This window comes from Puma concolor, chromosome A2 (assembly GCF_028749965.1).
Source record: "Puma concolor isolate L17-30 chromosome A2, mPumCon1.1.hap2, whole genome shotgun sequence".
Taxonomy (NCBI): Eukaryota; Metazoa; Chordata; class Mammalia; order Carnivora; family Felidae; genus Puma; species Puma concolor.
In genome coordinates, this window is record NC_141668.1 from 108,981,585 (window position 1) to 109,001,852 (window position 20,268).

Below are 20,268 nucleotides of genomic sequence, written 5' to 3' on the forward strand. Positions count from 1 at the left end.
AAAGAGCAGGTAAAAGGCTTGGCTTTCCTGTAACACGCAGCCCTCCCTGTGTGTGGGTGTCTTCCGGCTCCCCTGGTGGGAATTGGGACTGGGGGAAGATGCCGACCCCCTGACTGCTGCTGCTGAGAAGGGTCAGCTCTGTAATCAAAGGGCCTTTGTGTCCTATCAGCATGCTTGAAACTGGCGGGCCACTTTGTCACCCTGCCCAGCACATGACAGTACTGTCCGCGGTCCCCCAGTGTGTCAGCCACCGCAATCCCAAGACGCAAGAGCCCTGAGAGATGGCCTCGGTGGCTGCCAAGCCATTCCTGGCATCTGCAGTGGTGAGTGTGCTGGAGAGGTCTGTCTTCACTTCACCTCTACTAATTTCCCTGAGTCCCCTGCCCGAGAAGTTCAAAACCATCAACTTATTCTGATCTTCCCATATTGAAAATCAGATGATGGAGTCCCACAAAGATTAATTGCTTTCAAGCTCACGAGACTATTTTTGGACGATAGTGGTCTAATACCTGGACTCCTCAGGCCCTGATTCTTTGGCACGGTGTTGATTGCCTTGGTGGTTTTGGATTCGACCTGCAGCCTTTTCCCCAGGAACGTCCGGGGTTGGTGGTGTGCTGGCCTGGGAAGGCCAGGCTGCTGCTGAGTCCCGTCACAGGGCTGGTTAGCTCACGGTGTGGCCCGGGGTGTGGATCCTGGTCCAGTTCTGTCCCTGCCTCTACGGCAACTGACATTTGGGAGTCCCTGGCTGTGCTCAAGTTAATTTTTCACAGCAGGCCTCCAAGTCCCTCCTCCTCCTGCCTGAAGGTGTGGCCTCACCACAGACATGCCCTTGTGCTGCTCCCATTCTCAAAGCAGGTGCGAGTCCTGGCATGCTCCCTTTCATGGAGGCAGCTGGAATTTTTTGTTTTCTGCCCAGGCTGGGGTCAGGGTGGCCTGGGGCCTGGTGTGCGACTCTAACTGGCATTCTCTGATCTCAGGTTTGGATGCCGCTGCGCTGTCTGCTTCCAAAACAAGGCTCGTCGCTGTCATTGTCACCCCAGCCCCTCTGACAGCTCCTGTGTGGGAAGATGGGGATAGTTAATAAAATCTTTTCAGTGTGTGGTTCAGCCCGGAGGGGTCTCCTTTCTTGTCACTCCTGTCTTTGCAAATGGCTGTGTAGGTGATGGGGCGCCAGCCCCCTACCATCAGGAGCTTTACCTGGAGCCTCAGAGCAGCCTCTGCTGCCTTGACGGACTTCCTTCCCTCTAGTCCTCACCAGCGCGGTGAGACCTGGATGTGGGGCACATCTTCACACCTGCACACACATGCAGGTGGCCAGGCCCATGTGTGGGCTGACACTCAGTGTGAGCGATGCACACGCAGTTGACTTGGAAAACTGACGCCGGCCCTCTGGTGGACTACACCTGCCCACTCCCAGGTTTAGGGGTTTATTTAGCTCATGTTGGTGAGGCTATTGGCAAGGAATGTCAGCAGGCCCGGCTTGCATCAGAAAACGTGCGGTCATGCATGCGGTCAGTCTGTTAACTGATAGTGTGAATGCACAGTGCCCACAGGTGTAACTCCAGGCCACACCAGAAGTGTACTTTCTGGGAGGAAACCCCCGGGGTGGAGGGGGAAGAGTGGGCGGTGGCTGACAAGGTGCCTTCCCTGCAGCAGCCTGCGGTTCGGTACGCCCTCCCCAGTCAGGTGGGTGTAAATCTTTTTTTTTTTTTTTTTTTTAACGTTTATTCATTATTGAGAGACAGAGCATGAGTATGGGAGGGTCACAGAGAGGAGGAGACTGGGAATCTGAAGCAGGCTTCAGGCTCCGAGCTGTCAGCACAGAGCCTGACACGGGGCTCAAGCTCACAAACCACGAGATCATGACCTGAGCCAGAAGTCGGACACTTAACTGACTGACCCACCCAGACACCCCAGATGGACGTAAATCTTGAGTGATCCGGGAACCTGCCAGGGAGAAACCAAAAAGATCAAGGGCATCAGCAGGGGCCAGGGTGGGGCCGGAAAGGAGAGGGACCTGGCTGAGGGAGGCATCTTGGAACTTCCGCTGACCCCATGAGGTCAGAAGAGTGAAACACCCCCTGTGCTCCTGCTCAGTGCCCCAGCTGAAATCCCACAAGGGGTTTGTGGTGCCCCCCAAGATGGGGAGGCAACCAGGAAGGGAAAGGACTTGGTGTGATGTCATCCCCATCTCCAGATAAGACTGGTTAGGCCCGAGGTCACACTGACAGCCCATAAAGCCCATAGCAAGCTCCACCCAGGGGCCAAATCCCCAAGCTCAGGATGGTCTTGACATTTCTACCAGGAAAAACCCAAAGAGAACTATCCAGTGATGTGAAAATTGATTCCGTTCAGGTTTTTGTGTCCCTGGAATTTCAGACCTCACCTGAGTTCCTCTAGTGTTAATGCATGCCGGGGGACGGGGGACCCCATGGGTTGGAGATTGGGGAAGTGACATCCTGGATCAAGATTCTCCTGAGCACTGGTGTGGAAAAGCCCTTCAAAAGCACCAGGCCTGTCTTGATGGAAGGGCCAGGCCAACAGCTCCCAAGAGAAGAGGGTGTGCAAGGGTGCCCGCCCAGTTTAATCAGGCATTTGAATAAGCATTTCCCAGTCTTACTAGGTTGTATTCATCTTAATGAATTTGAGGGGCAAAAAAAAATCCCTTAACTTGCATGTCGGTTACTGCAGAGTTCAAAAAGTGGGTTCATTGAAAGGCAGTTATTAAACAGACTAGTTGAGTACAGGCCCCCGAAAGCATCCCACGGATGACTCAATTTTGGCCGATACTCTGGCCTCCACATGACCCAGCGGGTGGAGACAGAACTGTCCGCCTGGAGGATGCCATGGGGTCAAGGAGGCTGGAGACAAATCTGAGCCAGCCGGTCTGCCCATTGTAGAGAGCTCTCTACTATTCCTGATACTTACTACTGAAGGGATAGGCCGGGGGAGGGGGGGACAGGCTTCCTGTGGCACCTCAGCCTCAGCCTCAGCGTGAGGATCCCAGGCCACCAGCCCCGTGGTGTGGTGCAGTCTGACCTGGAGCAGGTGTGGCCTTGCACAATTACATCCTGGTGTGGCCTTGCACAATTACAAGAATGTTATTCTAGACCCTGGCCCCAAGCTCTGGGCCTCAGCATTCCCCACTCTTAATCAAGATACAAGGTACCCACCCTAAAACGCACCTAGTGTTGAGCTCTGAGAGTTCACACACATGGGGTTGGCAGCCATGACCACGTCAAGCCACACGAGTGACCCTCCCCCCTGCTTGGGCCAAGGTGTGGGCATAGAGACCACAGAGGGTCCAAGCTTACTGAGGCAGTCAGCAGAAACCTTCCAGAGCCCCCAGTGCCTCCACCTTCGGGAGACCGCCCTCTGGGTGGGGGAACCAGGAAGCAAGGGTGAAAGCCCCTCTCAGGAGGGAGTGGCAAGGGGGGAGGGCAGCCCCTCCCCAGGGCCAGAACCCACTTCCTCCTTTACCACACGCGCCCAGGGAGACAGGCCCAGAGGGCTGGGCCTGCTCCCAGCACCCTCCCCTCTGTCCCTCTGCACAGGAAGGTCGGGGCCACCTGGCCCGGGTGCCTCCCGCCAGCAGGATGGATGAGGAAGGCCCTGACTGCGGCAAAGCCGACTTTGTGCTTTTGGACCAAGTGACCATGGAGGACTTCATGGAAAACCTAAAGCTCAGGTGAACGCAGGGCACTGGGCCCCCTCCCCCACCCCCAAGCTCCCTGGTCCCTGTCAGCCCAGGTTGGGGGGGTGGTGCTTACACACACACACACACACACACACACACACCCGGACCACTGTCTGGGTGACTACAGGGGGACCTGGCCGGGCACGAAGGACAGTCCTCCCAGGGCGAGGGTGGCCAGCCAGTGATGGGCCGGCTTCCCAGACCCCTGCCTTCCACACAGTCTGGCTGCCTTCTGCCCCCTCCTGCCCGGCAGGGACCGGGAGGGACCGGCAGGTGCCAGCCCCGACAGGGCACAGTCTCTCTGGCCGGCCAGGGATCGTGCTGGGCCCTGCCCTGCCCACCCCCCCCCCCCCCCCCCCCCCCCCGCCGAGGGAAGCGAGCAGGCCCTGTCCCGGGGTGTAGCTGAGATGATGCTCAGGGGGGCGCATGGGGTGCTGCAGGGCGTGGCTGCTAGAAGTGACATGGGGTCTGATTTGCCCTGCAGGAGCCAGGGGATAGGGAGATGGGGTGGCCGCCAGGACCCGGACAGCTGGACGGCCAGGGGGAACAGAAGGTGGCTGTGGAGCTGGGGGGCACCACCCGCCCGGCACACGTTGTTGAAGGAGGAGGACAGGAGAAGAGCTATTTTGTCCAGGGCTAAGCATAACCTCACTTCATTCTGACAACCTAGCCCATGAGACGGGAGGGCATCCCCAGCTCCATTTTCACGATGGAGCACTGAACCCGGCCACATGGTTCGCAGGGGGCAGATCAGGCGACAAGAGGGTGTGTGGAGGGAGCTGAGCTGGGGGACTCCCTCTACTGAGGCGGCAGCAGAGGAAGAGGAACCCCTGACAGGGACGGGCCACAAGCTGCTGGGGCAGGGCGGGTCCCAGACCGCTGGGGAGCAGGCAGCCCCGGGTGCCTCCCAGGGCAGAAAGGTCAAGAGGGGGAGGGATGTAGGTCTTGGTGGGGGGTCCCGAAAGGAAGGGCTGAGAGGTCTGAGGACGTGCAGGGGGAGGGGCCGCAGCCCTAGGCCCCCTCCCTGCACTCCTCCCCAGTCCCAGCCATCTGGGTGGGGCTGGGCGGGGGCCTCAGGACGGAAGCAGCCCGAGTCTCCTCCCACTGCCTCCCAGCCCCTTTCTCCTCTCTGACCTCGACCACCTGGCTCCACCTTTCCCAGTGTGGCCTTGGCAAATCGGCCTTTCGTGAAGTGGGTGGTCCTGATTCCTGGTACCCCCGTGGAGAGCAGCGTGGACCCCAACGTGACCCTGCAGCAGGGGTGGGGTTCCAGCAGGATGGCACCGGGAAGTCTCAGATCACCCCGCACCCGCTTCCCACTCTCAGCCCTGGGGTGGTCTAGGGCCCCTCCAAGGCTCCCCACAGCGGCCCACGGCCCCAACACCTGGGTGTACAACCCCAGTCCTGAGCGCTGAGGCCCGGCCCCTCCTGTGCCAGGTTCGAGAAGGGCCGCATCTACACCTACATCGGCGAGGTGCTGGTGTCCGTGAACCCCTACCAGGAGCTGCCCCTGTACGGGCCTGAGGCCATCGCCAAGTACCAGGGCCGTGAGCTCTATGAGCGGCCGCCCCACCTCTACGCTGTGGCCAACGCCGCCTACAGGGCAATGAAGCGGCGGTCCAGGGACACCTGCATTGTTATCTCAGGTACGTGCCCCGTCGCCAGGGCCCAGGTAGCCTAGCCTCCCCGGACCCGGTGGAGGGGGGTGCACAGGGAACTGGTCAAGGGGAGCAGCCGCTAATTCTGTCTGACTGTCCGTCTGCCCGGCAGGGGAGAGTGGGGCAGGGAAGACAGAGGCCAGCAAGCACATCATGCAGTACATCGCTGCCGTCACCAACCCCAGCCAGAGGGCAGAAGTGGAGAGGTGAGAGCAGGGAGAGCTGGCCAAGGGGTGGCTCTGGGTGTAACACCTAGAGGGGAAGACCCATAAGAGTTCAGTGGGCTCATCTGTCAGGAGGGCTCCAGGTGACCCGCGCAGGCCCTCTCAACCCCGGGGGAGGCAGGCCCAGTGCCAGGGGGATCCACCGCCAGGAACATGAAGAGGCAAGGTGCACAGGGCCAACAGACAGGCGCTGGGCCCTCAGGCTGACCCCACAGAAGGGAGTAGTTGCCCGGACGGTCAGGAAGGGCCTGGCCCAGATGAGGGCCCGCCTGTCCACCTCCTTGCCCGCTGCTTACCGGCTGTGACTGGTGGGGCCACGTGGGAGCAGCTTCCTGTGTGAGAGCCCCAGTTCTTCCTGGGCCCTTCCTGTCGAGAGGGCCAAGGTGGAGTTCCGGGGGCTGGGGCCCAGTGCTGGAAATTCTGGGCCACCCCGGGACTGGAGGTGCATGGAGGTGCAGGGCGGGGTGTGCTGTCCTCCCTGCAGGCTGCAGGTGCCTGGGAGGCAAGGAGGTGCACTTCCGAGAGCACCTAGCAGGTGGCCTTCCCAGCCCGCAAGATGGGAGGCAGCAGGCAGGGGTGCCGGGTCTGCGGCCTCCAGCCTGGCCCCACTGTCCCGCCAGGGTCAAGGATGTGCTGCTCAAGTCCACGTGCGTGCTGGAGGCCTTCGGGAACGCACGCACCAACCGAAACAACAACTCCAGCCGCTTTGGCAAGTACATGGACATCAACTTCGACTTCAAAGGAGATCCTGTCGGGGGGCACATCCACAGCTACCTGCTGGAGAAGGTGGGCCCTGCTGCCTGGGGTCCGGGGGCAGGACGCACTTTCTGGGAGGTGCCAGGCTCTGAGGGGGGCCCCCTCTGCACCAGGCCTGCCTCACCCACTCTGCCCGCACCACCCTGGGGGCTCTGGGAGGGGTCCCCTGCGTGGGGCCAGGGCCCAGCTGCCCTTCTCTCCTCAGTCTCGGGTCCTCAAGCAGCACGTGGGCGAACGGAACTTCCACGCCTTCTACCAGGTGAGCCAAAGCAGGGGTGTGGTGGCGCCCAGGAGGGTCTTCCGACTACCCCACCCACAGCCCATTTCCCTCCCGGTCTCCCCTCTGCTGTGATACCGCCAGTTCCCTACCCACCCTGCGGCTGGGGAGCTCCCTGGACACCATCGGGACGGTGTCTACACTGGGTGAGGCCCCCTGGATAGGATCTTCCTGGACTCTGGTGGTGTTTATATCATGCCTGACTGCTGAAGCGGGATATTTCTGTACTCCCGTGGTGTCTACAGCATGTCTGACCGCTGGACTCAGGCAGTGTCCACACTGTCAATGAACTCCCTCGGTTTTGTCCTCCTGCACGTTTGCGGGGGGAGTCCTTGGAGTTCGGAGGGCCTGACGAAGGGGTGTGCCTGACCTCCAGGTCCTGCGGGGCTGTGAGGACTCACAGCTGGAAGACTTGCACCTGCAGAGGAACCCCGCCCTCTACAGCTTCACCCGGCAGGGAGCAGGGCTCAATGTGAGTGGGGGTGGGGCTCCGCAGGAGCACCAGGGTGCCCAGGCTCCATGGCGCCAGGTGCCAGGGCACTGGGTATAGGCAGGCGGCAGGACCACAGAGGCCCCGATTTGACGGGGATCCACGGGGAGGAATTGGGGGCTTTGCGTGGGGAGGGGTGCAGCAGGTGAGCAGGCAGGACAAGTCAGAGGCATCACGGGCTCAGCGTGGCACCAGGAGGCTGAGCCCCTCCGTCTGCAGCCCTTGGACAGTGATGAGAGGAGCCACCACCAGGCAGTGATGGAAGCCATGCGGGTGATCGGCTTCAGTCCCGAGGAGGTGGACTCCGTGCGCCGGATCCTGGCCGCCATTCTGCACCTGGTGAGCCCGGCTAGGGGCTGAGGGGCCGTGGTGTCCTAGGGCCACCCCTGGAGGAGGAGACTGGCCTCTGGCAGTCCAGCCCCATAGCCAGCCCTCTCCTGGAGGCCGCCCCGAGCTGGGGGTTTTGTGTGCCCACGTACGGGTCAGGCCTGCAACATGCCACATCCGTGTCTGAGCATCCTGCGGATGCCTCTTGCACCTGTCATTTGAGGTCTGTGTGGCTTTAGGCAGTTGCTCCACCCCTCTGAGCCTCTCTGTGAGTTGGCTTGAAGAGCAGGGGGCACATAGAGGGTGCAGAAGGACGCAGCAGGACCACGGATGTAATGTTCTGGGTGGGAAGCCTTGGAGAAGGCTCTACTGTGCGCTGTGGGCCACTCCCTCATCTGGGGCCACTCCCCTGGCAGAAGCCAGGCCCCCCCACACCCCTATCCCTGCCTGTCCTTTCTTCTCCCTGGGTAGAGGTGTGCAGGCAGGCTCCTCTGGGATCTGGGACGGGGAGCCTGACTGTCATGGCTCGCTATCACCAGGGAAACATCGAGTTTGTGGAGATGGAGGAGGGCGGGCTGGAGCAGGGGCATGTGGCCGTGGCCGAGGAGGTGTTGGTGGACCACGTGGCCGAGCTGACGGCAACGCCCCGGGAGTCGGTGATGCGCTGCCTCTTGTCTCGCACTGTGGCCTCAGGAGGCAGGGAGCTCATTGAGAAGGGGCACACGGCTGCAGAGGCCAGCTATGCCCGGGACGCTTGTGCCAAGGTACTCTGGGGGCAGGCTATGGGGAGGGAGGCGGGGACACCCAGGAGGCCTTCCCAGAGGAGGCAAGGACAGACGCAGCTCAAAGCAGCTGGCTCCTGGCCTCCCCCCAGGCAGTGTACCAGCGGCTGTTTGAGTGGGTGGTGAACCGGATCAACTGTGTCATGGAACCCCGCGGCCGGGACCCCCGGCGTGACGGCAAGGACACAGTTATCGGCGTGCTGGACATCTATGGCTTCGAAGTGTTCCCTGTGAACAGGTGGGTGGCCCAACCACCGCATCCCACGCTCTGACCCCAACCTCTAGGGCCGCCTTAGTCCCATGGAGCTCCGCAGGGCTAGGGAGCAGGATGTGCAGCGTCTGTCTGTCTCAGCTGGTCCCTAGCCCCAGGCTCATGCCCCCGAGTGTGCCTCAACTGTGCTTCCCATCCAGTGGTGCCCAAGAAGGCAAGATTTGGGGCTCACTTCCCCTGGCCATGACTCCCAAATCCACTCTGGAGCATTGGCGGGGGTGGGGGGGGGTGGTCTGGAGCGGGAGATGCTCCCCCACAGTGGGGCGCCTCGGGGGAACTTCAGGGGAGCTATTCCGGGAGGGGCCGCCGTGGGTGCATGGGCTCTACACAGAGCAAACAGCCCCAGACGGGCCGGCAGGGCGAGTGCAGGGCGTAACTGCAGGCCCCTCCGCTGCCCGCAGCTTCGAGCAGTTCTGCATCAACTATTGCAACGAGAAGCTGCAGCAACTGTTCATCCAGCTTATCCTGAAGCAGGAGCAGGAAGAGTACGAGCGGGAGGGCATTGCCTGGCAGAGCGTGAGTGCCGGCAAGGGTGTGCGGGGGCCATGGGGGGCGGTGCGCACGGGGGCCCTGGGGCACAGAGTGGCCCGGGCTCACGGGCACACTTGGAGACGCCAGCCGCTCTGCAGGTGGACTACTTCAACAACGCCACCATCGTGGACCTGGTGGAGCGGCCCCACCGTGGCGTGCTGGCCATGCTGGATGAGGCCTGCAGTGCCGCGGGCACCATCACTGACCGGATCTTCCTGCAGAGCCTGGACACGCACCACCGCCACCATGCACACTACACCAGCCGCCAGGTGCTCCTCTGCCCCCTGCGGCCGCCCCCGCCCCACCTGTCCCCAGCTGGTCCCTGTCTGAGCCCCACAGGCACCGTGCTGCCTGTCTTGGTGGGACCTTGGTGGCCAGGCCTCCCCTCAAGGACGGTCTTCTGTGCCAACCCCTGCCCTGTGCCTTGACCCTAGCCCGCCCCCTCCCCAGCTCTGCCCCACAGACAAGACCATGGAGTTTGGCCGAGACTTCCGGATCAAGCACTATGCAGGGGATGTCACGTAAGGCCCTCTCACCATTTTTTTTTTTTTTTTTACTTTTTCTTAGTTTATTTATTTAGTTTGCGAGAGAGAGTACAGCAGGGGAGGGGCAGAGAGAAGGAGAGACACCTTCCCAAGCAGGCTGTCAGCACAGAGCCAAGTGTGGAGCTTGAACTCATGAACCTTGAGATCATGGCCTGAGCTGAGATTGAGAGTCGGACACCTAACCGACTGAGCCACCCAGGCACCCCATCTCCCCTTCTTGCACGCTTGAGACGTGCCTGTCAGCAGGTACACAAGTGAAACGCATGAAATGGAGGTTTTAAGATCAGAGCTCTCAGTCCTGCCTGCACCATAGAATCCTCTGGAAGCTTTAAAAGATGCTCTCATCTAGGCCCCACCCCATGCTGGTGCTGGGGGAGGGACACGCTATTATGGAGGCGTCCTCCCTGGAGGTGCAGGTTGGGAGCTGGGGGTGCGGCGCAAAGGGGCCAAAGTCAGTGTTTCCAACAAGCTCAGTACCAATGCCCACGGAGTCCTTCAGAAATCTCCGTGCTATTTTTACAAATTTACCTGTTGCTCACCTCATCCGGACTGGGACTTGAGGTGGCCCACAGGGAGAGGCACAAGTGTCTACTTGTCCCTCACAAGGACAAGAAGCGGAGAAGACAGTGCAGCCAGAGGTCAGACCCCATGCCCGCAGCCTTTGCCGGAGCCCCAGGTGGAGCCAAGAGTTTGGCCCTGAGTGGTTTCTAGCCTTTGTCATCAAAGGGCAAGACAAGGAATCTGAGGTTCTTGGTGCCACAGTCAAACAGACCAATGAGTCAGGAGTTCCTCATTTAATTGCTGCCACTGATACTTACAGAAACTCAGTAGGCGCTGTTCTGAGCATGTGATGTGTATCAGGGCACAGACGGGTTGTCACTAGTCCCAGGCCACACAGCACGTATGCACTAGAGCCAGGGTTCAGTACCGTGGGCACAACCACCGACTCATATTCCTGGAGGGAGGCTCTCAGAGAGGGGAGTCTTATGTGGGTGTTGGGGGGGGGAAGGGGGGAGGCTGGTGGGGACTTCCTGGGGCTGTCAGAGGCCCCTCACCAGCCCTGCCTCTACAGGTACTCAGTGGAGGGCTTCATCGACAAGAACAGGGACCACCTGTTCCAGGACTTCAAGCGGCTGCTGTACAACAGGTGTGTGGGCCAGAGGTGCAGGCCGAGCCCCAGGGCTTCAAGCACGACATGCTTTCAGACGCCCAGGTCTGACACCCGCCTCATGGGCTGACAGCCTGAGGTTTAACACGGAGGCCACAAAGCTTACCAGTAGCAGAGCTGGGGCGGGGCTGCCCTCCAGAGGGCGGCTGGGGATGTGGCCTGTGTTTGCAGCTCAGACCCCACCCTGCGGGCCATGTGGCCAGACGGGCAGCAGGACATCACAGAGGTGACCAAGCGCCCCCTGACAGCCGGCACCCTCTTCAAGAACTCCATGGTGGCCCTGGTGGAAAACCTGGCCTCCAAGGTACTGCCTCCTGCCCCTGCCCCCGCCTTGGATCTTTCCAGGTCCTTCTGTCTGTGCCTGTGCATCAAACTGCACACCCCCCCCCCCCCGCCAACTTCTGCACATCTTGGGAAAGGTGGTGTTCACCTCCTGCAGTGAGCTGCACCCCACCCCCACGCCCACCTCCACCAGCCAGCAGGAACCCGCCACAGTGCCAATGACATGTCCTGGGCTGGGCTGAAGCCTGAGTAAATTCGTGGTTTGAAGCCTCTTTCCTGTCCCCACCGCCTAGTGCATGGGCGGGACTCACAGGGACAGGAAAGCAGCTTCTTGGGGAGCTCAAAGTCAAAAGGGACCTCAGGAAGACCCCAGAGCCTGCTTAGCCACAGAACATGTGGACATTCAGCCTGGCCTCTGCGGAGGCAAGAGGGAGGCCGGCACAGCCCCTCAGCCTCCCCTTTCCCCTGCAAGAGCCCCTTCCCATACACACAGTGAGGGAGTGGGGCAAGGGGCACACCTGCCAGGTGGCCGGGTGGGGGGGCTGACGCTGGTCTCCCTGAGTGTCCTCTGTCGTGGCAGGAGCCTTTCTACGTCCGCTGCATCAAGCCCAATGAGGACAAGGTGGCCGCAAAGCTGGACGAGGGCCACTGTCGCCACCAGGTCGAGTACCTGGGGTTGCTGGAGAATGTGCGTGTCCGGAGGGCCGGCTTTGCTTCCCGCCAGCCCTACCCTCGGTTCCTGCTCAGGTACCACTCCCTGTGACTAGGAGCCCCATCCCCCCAGTGTCTGTCCCCCACGGGCTCCAGTGAGGAGTCTGAGGGGTAGGCAGAGGGTCCCAGACGCAGCCAGGGCCCCTCAGACGCAGACATGCAGGACACTGGCAGCAAGGACCCTTGCAGGACAGGACAGGGTGGCCATGGGCTGGAGTGAGTGGCATGTGGGGCGGTGGCATGGGCCAGGTGTGACAGGCCAGCATGGGGCGGCTCCACACCTGTCCCTAGAGCATGGCGCCCACCGCCCCGTCCTGCATCACAGGTACAAGATGACCTGTGAGTATACGTGGCCCAACCACCTCCTGGGCTCCGACAGGGCAGCCGCGAGTGCCCTCCTGGAGCAGCACGGGCTGCAGGGCGATGTGGCCTTTGGCCACACCAAGCTCTTCATCCGCTCACCCCAGACTTTGGTCACACTGGAGCAGAGCCGCGCGCGCCTCATTCCCATCATCGTGCTGCTGCTGCAGAAGGTGTGCCTGGCTGGGTGCCCACCATGGAGAGTGTGGGGAGAAGGGTGTTCACCTTGGGGGGAGGGGGGAGGGGTGTGCACCTGGAGGGGGGAGGGATGTGCACCTGGAGGGGGGAGGGGTGGGTGTGCACCACCTGGAGTTGGGGGTGTGCGTGCACCGACAGGCCCACAGGCACACCTCCAGGCACCACAGGAATCCCCTTTAGCCAGAGACAGACCAGGACTAAAACTGACTTAATCAAAAAGTATGGCTGTGGTTCAGTTCACCTCAGTCCTTGAGGCTGTCGGTTCCAGGCTGGGGTGGATCCAGGTGCTCAGAACAAGATTTTTAGGAATCTGGCTGCCATCTTTTTACCTTCCTTTTTTTTTTTTTTTTTTAACTTTTTTTTCTTTATTCTAAAAGTCTTGGGACCTGGACAAAACCATGCATGCTGGTGCTCCAAACTCCCCCACCTACTCCCCGCAATCAGTTGTGTCACCCTGTGAACAGTGTGGTTTTCTGCAGACACCTGCACCCCACCTCAGTTCTGTTCAAGCAAATCATTTTGTTTAGAGTCGTTTCAGGATGTGTTTCTAAAGGATGGGGATGCCGCCGTGTCTCTCCCTGTTTAACATTTTAAACCTACTGAAAAGTCAACAGATTTCTCTGATTACTTACTGTCCACCTGGACTGCTACATCCTGTGCCCCCTACCCCACCTCTGTGCGTCTGTCCCCACACCCACATTCAGACACTCATACACGTGTATTTCTGTTTTCCTGAATTCTATAAAGTAATGACACCCCCAAATATCTCAGCACACATATCCTAAGAACAAGGATGTCAAACCATGCTGACCTTAGCAGACAAGAAACCTAACGCTGATAAAACATCATCCGTATATCTGAATCACACGCAGCCTGTGTTCAGGTTTCCACAAATGTCCCACTATTACTTCTCACATCTTTACAAACCCAGCCAGTGACAACACACTGCATTTAATAATTGTTAGCTTTGCTCTCTCTCCTAACACATAGGAGGTTTTTAGGAACAGGACACAATACCTCTGTCACAGAAACGGGACTCAGGAGGCTCACACTGGGTCCTTGTGGCCCCATGTTTCCAGGGCTGTCCACAGTGCCATCCATCCTGTCCTCCATCTGTTTGAGTCTGGGCTGCCTGCTGTGGGGCTCCAGTCTGGGTTTTCATGGTTGTATTCTTGGGGTGCCCCCCATCTTGGGGCCTCCTGGGGTTGGAGGTCAGACCTGGGCCAGCTCAGCTCAGCCCCTCGTGGTGGGGGGAAGCACCCACACCTGCGGGTGTCGGATCTTCCGTCTAAGGGTGTGCAGCGGGAGCTCTCCCAGGGGTCAGGCAGAGGCCCCGACAGGCAGGGCCGTGTGCCCACCTGGGAAGCAGCCTGCCGCCAGGTGGAGGTAGCCCCTGGGCGACACAGACAGGTCAGCCTTGCCCAGCAGCAGGCTGTGGGTGGAGGGGGTGGGGGCCTGGCCGGGCCTAATGAGAGCCTGGCTGGCCCCCCAGGCATGGCGCGGCACGTTGGCCAGGTGGCGCTGCCGGCGTCTCCGGGCCGTCTACACCATCATGCGCTGGTTCCGGAAGCACAAAGTGCGCGCTCACCTGGCGGAGCTGCACAGGCGCTTCCAGGCCGCGAGGCAGCCCCCCTTGTACGGCCGGGACCTGGTCTGGCCGACGCCCCCTGCTGTGCTGCAGCCCTTCCAGGACACCTGCCGGTTGCTGTTCTGCAGGTGCGAGCCCTCAGCCCCACCCCTGCGCTCTCCCCCACGCAGCTAGCGCCCACTGAACCCCCGGTGCCAGTCAACTGCACCTCGCAAGCCCCATTTCATAAGCGGGAAAACAGGAGGCCGTGCACATTAGCTGGGTCCCCACACCCCCACGGTCATCAGCAGAGCCCCGAGGTCTCCTTGCCGGAAGCCTGCAGAGGACGGTGGCTGGCTGGGGCCAGGCAGTGGGGGAAACAGCATCTGAGTAGAGCTCTGAAGGTTGGGCAGGAGTTCTCCGGGAGGGAGCCCCAGCAACTGCTGTGCTCAGACCAGGGAGGCTGAAACACAGGGTGGCCAGGGCCAGGCTGAGAGGCTGGGCCTTGTCCCATGGGGGAAGGGAGTAGAGGCCATGCATGTGAGTTCTGGGGGGCAGGACCTGGGATGGGGTCCATCTGACCACCAGGTTCCCTTCAGGTGGCGGGCCCGGCAGCTGGTGAAGAACATCCCACCTTCAGACATGGCCCAGATCAAAGCCAAGGTGGCTGCCATGGGGATCCTGCAAGAGCTGCGGCAGGACTGGGGCTGCCGGCGGGCCTGGGCCCGGGACTACTTGTCCTCTGTGAGTGCTGGGGCAGTGAAGGCTGGGCACCAAGGAAAGGCTCAAGGCTAGACCTTGCCGGTGTCCACCCCCAGTGTCCTCTCCCAGGGCTTGGCTGTCCAGCCGGCTTGGAGGCCATGCCCCTCTGCCAGCCCCTTGCCTCTGAAGTTTCAGCTTTCCACCCAGAACCAGCTGGCCTGGGCTTTACTGAACATGGTCTCCTCCACCCTCTGTCCCCCACCCACCCCCTTCTTGGGCTCATGCACCCCTATGCCATGGCTCCCCTTGGCCCTCACACAGGCACTGGGAGCTGTGCCCCTGGCCCCATTCTACAGGGGATGAAGGCCAGGGGCTCAAAGTTTTCCCTGGTCCTGTCTGGCCCCTGCCATCCCAGCTTCTGGGCTGGTGGGCAGCAGTGGAGGGCACAGGCCTGTAGAACCTGGGGCTGCACCGGTCCGTGCAGGGGGGGCCCCCAGAGAACCCAGGGGAGGCTGCACAAGGCCTCACTCAGCTTGGCTTCCAAAGCGAGGGGTAGCCGTGTGGATTCACCAGACTTGCTGCTGGTCAAGCAAGGACCTCCCTCAGGCAGGCCCCATCTGTCCTCAGGCCACCGACAACCCCACAGCCTCTGGCCTGTTCGCCCAGCGACTGAACGCTCTCCGCGAGAAGGACGGCTTTGGGACTGTGCTCTTCTCCAGCCACGTCCGTAAGGTGAGAAGTGGGGCCGGAGAGCCGCAGCCCAGCCCAGCCCAGGGTGGAGGTTTCGGGAGCTGTCAGCTCCACCCCGGTCCGTGAAAACCCGGGCCCAGGGAGAGGAGGCCCTGGGGCGCGACAGGACCCCCAAAGCACCTGTCCCGCAGGTGAATCGCTTCAACAAGAGACAGGACCGGGCGCTCCTGCTCACTGACCGGCACCTTTACAAGCTGGACCCGGGCCGTCAGTACCGGGTGATGCGGACCGTGCCCCTGGCCTTGGTGAGCCCCGTGGGGGTGAGATGGGGGCTTCTGCGGGGCCCCGCCCCTCGAGCCTACCTGGGAAGACCTGAGCTTTCTAGAACTCAGCATCAGCTCGGGGTGGCGGGAAAGGCAGGGACCGAGCCGCGGGGCCCTCTTCCCCGCACCCCTGTCTCCTGCCCCACCATGCTCTTGCCCCTGTGGGGGAGGGGGTGCTGTAACCGCGTGGGGGCCCACCTGGTGCGTTGGCCACGCCGCTGGCGCCGGTTAGACATTAATGGGTGGAGGGCAGAAGGTTCAGCGTCCCGCCACGCCAGCACACTCAGGGTGAGAGCCGCAGGGCAGTGGTGGCACCGGGTTAGAGGCGCCCTTCGAGAACATTCCACCCTGTCCTGGAGCAAGTTCTCGGGAGCAGCACCTGGGCCAGTCCTCCCCTTTGGGGCGGACCTGGGGCGGGAGCCCGGGCGGGGGTGGAGCTCGTAGGGGCCGCAGGGACAGCCGGGTGGGGAGGGGGTGGGCGGCTGAACCTAGCTAGCCCTCGCTGAGCAGGTGACCGGGCTGAGCGTGACCAGTGGGCGGGACCAGCTGGTGGTGCTGCACGCGCGGGGCCAGGACGACCTAGTCGTGTGTCTGCACCGCTCCCAGCCGCCGCTGGACAACCGCGTCGGGGAGCTGGTGGGGGTGCTGGCGGCGCACTGCCAGGGGTGAGTCAGGGGCGCGCGGGGGTGGGGGGGGCTCTTCCAGGGGTGAGTCCAGGGCGCAGGGGTGGGGGGGTGCACTGGCAGGTATGAATCCGGGGCGCGCGGGGGTGGGGGGCACTGCCAGGGGTGAGTCCCGGAGCGCACAAGGGAGGGTGCTGCGCCGCGGATCCCGCCCCTCCCCTGACGGCCCTCCCGCCTGGATTCAGGGAGGGGTGCGCCCTGGAGGTCCGCGTCTCCGACTGCATCCCGCTGAGCCAGCGCGGGGCCCGGCGCCTCGTGTCAGTGGAGCCGAAGCCCGAGCAGCCGGAGCCAGATTTCCGCTGCAGCCGCGGGGCCTACACCCTCCTCTGGCCGAGCCGCTGACCCGCCGGCCGTGCCCCGCACCCCCCCCCCCCAACGCCAGCCCTGCAACGCACAATAAAGGAAGCGTGTCTCTGCCCTTCCAGACTTGCATCTGTGGGTGGACGTCCGCACAACTGCCAACAACTTGGGAAACGTCACCCCAGCATCCTCCGCTGACCCCCTGAGGTCATGGGAAGGGGAGGAAGAGGCCTGGGGGCCCAGTTCGGTGGGGCAGCAAGACCCGGTTCTTCCAGGGACCCCAGACTGGATCCGCTGGATGTGCTGCCCACAGTCCAGGAGGAAAAGTGCCCTTTATGTTCCAGGGCCAGGGTCTCTTTTCCTGTTCCCCTCCCATAAGGCTCCTCGCCTTATCCCTACTGAGCCATGGGGAAGCTCGGGGCTCCCAGGGCCACCTCAGGGCAGGGCTGTGGCTAAGCGCAGCAGACACTGTCCCAGCTGCTGTGTCTCTGCTGAGTGCGGGCATTCCAGGCCCCAGGAACCCTCCCTCTGGGACACAAAGGACCTTGAGTCCGGGGCTGTTCAGAAACCACCCAGAGGAAGATGGATACGCCTCCCTCTCTCTGGCCAGTAGAGTGGGTCCCCAGCCCCTCTGTCCCTCAGTGTCCCAGCCCTGCCATCCCCACCCCCAGAAATCTCTGTCCGTAGGTGGCCCCTTCCTCCTGGGACTCACTAAATTTGGGTAGCATCCTTGCCTTGTTGTTCCCAGTTGATATGGAAGGACGTGGCATGTATCCACCACAGCCACCTGGAAGGGCTCACAACTTCTGAGGCCTCCCCAGGGGGTGTGGCAGGTCGCCACCTGCTGGATGGGTGGCTGTGTTAGGCTGTTCCTGCCCTGGGAGCCCAGCCGGGAGGCCCATGGAGAGTCCCACATAGCCCGCTCCCACGTCTGTCCCCAGCTCTGGTGGCCTTGGGACAAGCCAGCCCTTCTCTGAAGAGCAAGCTGATGGTGAAGGGTGCTCAGATCCCCTGGGATCCGGAGAGTCAGCTGCTCTGCACAGCGGGTGGTCCTGGCCAAGGCCAGCAGGACAGCCTGCTTCCTTTCCGGGTTCTCTGCGGCTTTGTGAGGGAGAAAACACTTCCTGGCCACATTTGGGGGTCCAGCCCTGCTGGGGGTGCTCCATGCTGCAGGCCCAGAGCCAAAAGTTTCTCCAGCCTCCAGACAGGAGCGTCATGGCTGCCGGGCAGGTTCCCTGGGCTGCAGGGTCTGGATACCAGCAGAGGGATCAGGAGACAGGCCAGGAAGAGGAAGGTCTGGACCCCTGTATTCAACCTCACATCAGTCTACAAATCCTCCAATTTGTCACATAAGGAGCGCTTTGCAAATGACACTCAGCCCCGTACCTGCCGAGGTCAGAGGTCAGTGTGAGCTTTATCTTGCTCTGTGACGGGGGAAGGGGACAGGTTCTGTGACCAGCCATCATGTGCTGAGTGGGGCAGATCCAGGCACACACGCCCCACAGCACACCAGCCGAGGCACTGGCTTTGCTGAGTCACGAGACTCAGCCTTTGCTGCCCCTCACAGGGCAGGGCCTCAGTGCCCTCTGGCCTCGGGTGGATGTCCGCACCCAAGCAGGATCCCCCAGACTCCAGGCTGGCCCTGAGAAGAGGTGGGGGCGTCTCCGGGCCCAGGCCTTGAGAAGCCAGAGACACGTGGCAAGGGGCCATGTCACAAGGGGCCACGTCGGGAAGAGCACGAGACACAGAGAGAGACAGAGGTGGGGCAGAGGCGGCCAGACCAGCAGTTTTGAGCAGTGGTGGTTTTAAGCCACTACATCCAGTGGTGATGTTTTTTGCACTGTGATAGGTAATGGAAACAAAGATTAAGCTTTCTGACCCATGTCTGCATATCTTTCCATGTCCCCAAGTCTAGCCAATGAGCTGTCATAAGTTGTCTGAGCTTCTCTGCAATAGTCTTGCACATCTTTATCACATGAATTCGTGGGACCACTGGATTTGGGTGCTGTCGTAAATGATAACTTTTTATTTTTATTTTTTTTGTTAACTTTTTAAAAAATGTTATTTATAAAGAATAATAGGGGCACCTGGGTGGCTCAGTCGTTTAAGCGTCCAACTTCGGCTTAGGTTGTGATCTCACGGTTCATGAGTTCAAGCTCTATGTCTGGCTCTGTGCGGACAGCTCAGAGCCTGGAGCTGCTTCAGATTCTGTCTCCCTTTCTCTCTGCCCCCCCTCCCCACCCCCCCACTCGTGCTCTCTCTCAAAAATAAAATTAGAAAAATATAATAAAAAATAAAAGAATAATACAATAACTATATATCCAATACTAAGAGTGAACCGTGAACATTTTGCCACGTTTGGTTCAATTTTTCCTGAAATATTTTCAGGTTAATTGTAGATACCACACCATTTCATCCCTAAATATATCAATACGCACCTCTCAAAATAAAGCATGTTATCTTACATGACCAAAAGCTGGGATCAAAACTAACAAAACGTGTAATAATTCCCTTATGTCGCTGAACACTTGGTCAACGCTCAGTTTTCGCCAAATGTCCTTTTACAGTTGGTTTGTAAGAACTGTTATCAAAATAAAATCCACATATTTGTCTCAATCCTTATCCCACATGGTAAGCCTCTTTGTCCTGTGAAGTTCTCAGAATCCACTTGTGTGCTCAGCATTGTGGACCCCAAGTTTATAGACGAGGGGCTTGGCCATGGAGAGGGGTTGTCAGGAGGGGCCCAGGAGCTGGGTGAAGACCCCTCCTCCCACAGAAGGGGCCAGCTGTGCAGTCTTGGGTCCTGACCCACCGAGCCGTCCCACTGAGGGTGGGAATTGCTCACGTAGAGGGTGTCCGTGCCTGAAGCATACACACTCCTGCAGAAGGGCCCCAAAATGTGCCCACGGAATGTCCCAGCTGGCTCCTGAGGGGAAAAGAGGGGAGTGGTGTGGGGGCCTGGGGAGGCCAAGCAGCTTGGGGCTTGTCTGGAAACGGTGTTCACAGGAGAGGGTGGTCTGCCCATGGTCTTGGAAAGACCTGAAACAACGAGAGCGCCTGGCTCACCAGCTGCCCATCGGATGGGCGCAAACCTCCTGGCTGAGGGGAGTCGTGGGACCTCCTCATGGGGCCACACCAAGTGGGCCCTCGGGATGCACTTGCGGCAGGAGGAAAGGGCCCCCCAGGGCGCGGCCAGCCCAAGGGAGGGTCACCAAAAGGAGGCAGGAGCCTTTTATGGGAGAAGACCTCCCCCAGACACCCCCAGCCAAGGCCAGACCTGGTGCTGTGCTTGAGCTGTCAGCACAGAGCCCAATGCGGGGCTCAAACTCCTGAACCATGAGATCATGACCTGAGCCGAAGTCAGATGCTTAACCGACTGAGCCTCCCAGGTGCCCCAGCGCTACGATTTTCACTTATATGTCTGGGTCTGTGATCTGTCTGGAATTAGTTTTTGCGTCTGGTGTAAAGTAAATGTACATGTTCATTGGTTTTCCCACATGGACATTCAGTATCCAGCACCATTCGGTGACAGTATCTTCCCTCCCGTAGACCTGAGTCCTACTTTCATTTACCGATGGTGTTTTTGAGTCTACCTCTCCATGTGTCTGTGTGTTTAGAGGTGGCTCTGAGTATTACCGTGTGCCTATGTGACCCGTCACAGGCCCCCTGCATTGACGTGCCACGTTCCTGTGATCCCCACCCTCCCGTGTTTTCCTAGTGCAAAGC

The 20,268-nt window shown here is 60.6% G+C and overlaps 1 protein-coding gene across 2 annotated transcripts; it reads left to right on the forward strand.

Annotated features, from left to right (window-relative positions):
- The first annotated feature begins 2,950 nt into the window (after positions 1 to 2,950).
- Positions 2,951 to 19,167, forward strand: MYO1G (myosin IG). 2 transcript variants are annotated; one of them, XM_086697164.1, is made up of 22 exons: positions 2,953 to 3,688; positions 5,135 to 5,343; positions 5,468 to 5,561; positions 6,200 to 6,365; positions 6,541 to 6,594; positions 6,989 to 7,084; positions 7,322 to 7,441; positions 7,969 to 8,193; positions 8,304 to 8,449; positions 8,884 to 8,998; positions 9,112 to 9,282; positions 9,464 to 9,534; positions 10,631 to 10,705; positions 10,898 to 11,030; positions 11,589 to 11,755; positions 12,045 to 12,252; positions 13,770 to 13,993; positions 14,444 to 14,588; positions 15,174 to 15,278; positions 15,428 to 15,541; positions 16,070 to 16,224; positions 16,428 to 19,167. In XM_086697164.1, exons 1-22 carry the CDS (start codon positions 3,597 to 3,599, stop codon positions 16,582 to 16,584), a joined length of 3,042 nt encoding a protein of 1,013 aa, XP_086553290.1. In that variant the 5' UTR covers positions 2,953 to 3,596; the 3' UTR covers positions 16,585 to 19,167. The 2 variants fall into 2 exon arrangements, with proteins under 2 accessions (XP_086553291.1, XP_086553290.1); XM_086697165.1 differs by lacking the exon at positions 6,541 to 6,594 and having other exon boundaries at positions 2,951 to 3,688.
- The last annotated feature ends 1,101 nt before the right edge of the window (positions 19,168 to 20,268 follow it).

Excerpts from the sequence above, each read along its gene's own strand:
- MYO1G (XM_086697164.1), top strand. The coding sequence starts at position 3,597 with ATGGATGAGGAAGGCCCTGACTGCGGCAAAGCCGACTTTGTGCTTTTG. Across the intron at positions 6,595-6,988 it reads ACTTCCACGCCTTCTACCAG|GTCCTGCGGGGCTGTGAGGA; the intron begins GTGAGCCAAAGC and ends CCTGACCTCCAG. Across the intron at positions 7,085-7,321 it reads GGCAGGGAGCAGGGCTCAAT|CCCTTGGACAGTGATGAGAG; the intron begins GTGAGTGGGGGT and ends CTCCGTCTGCAG.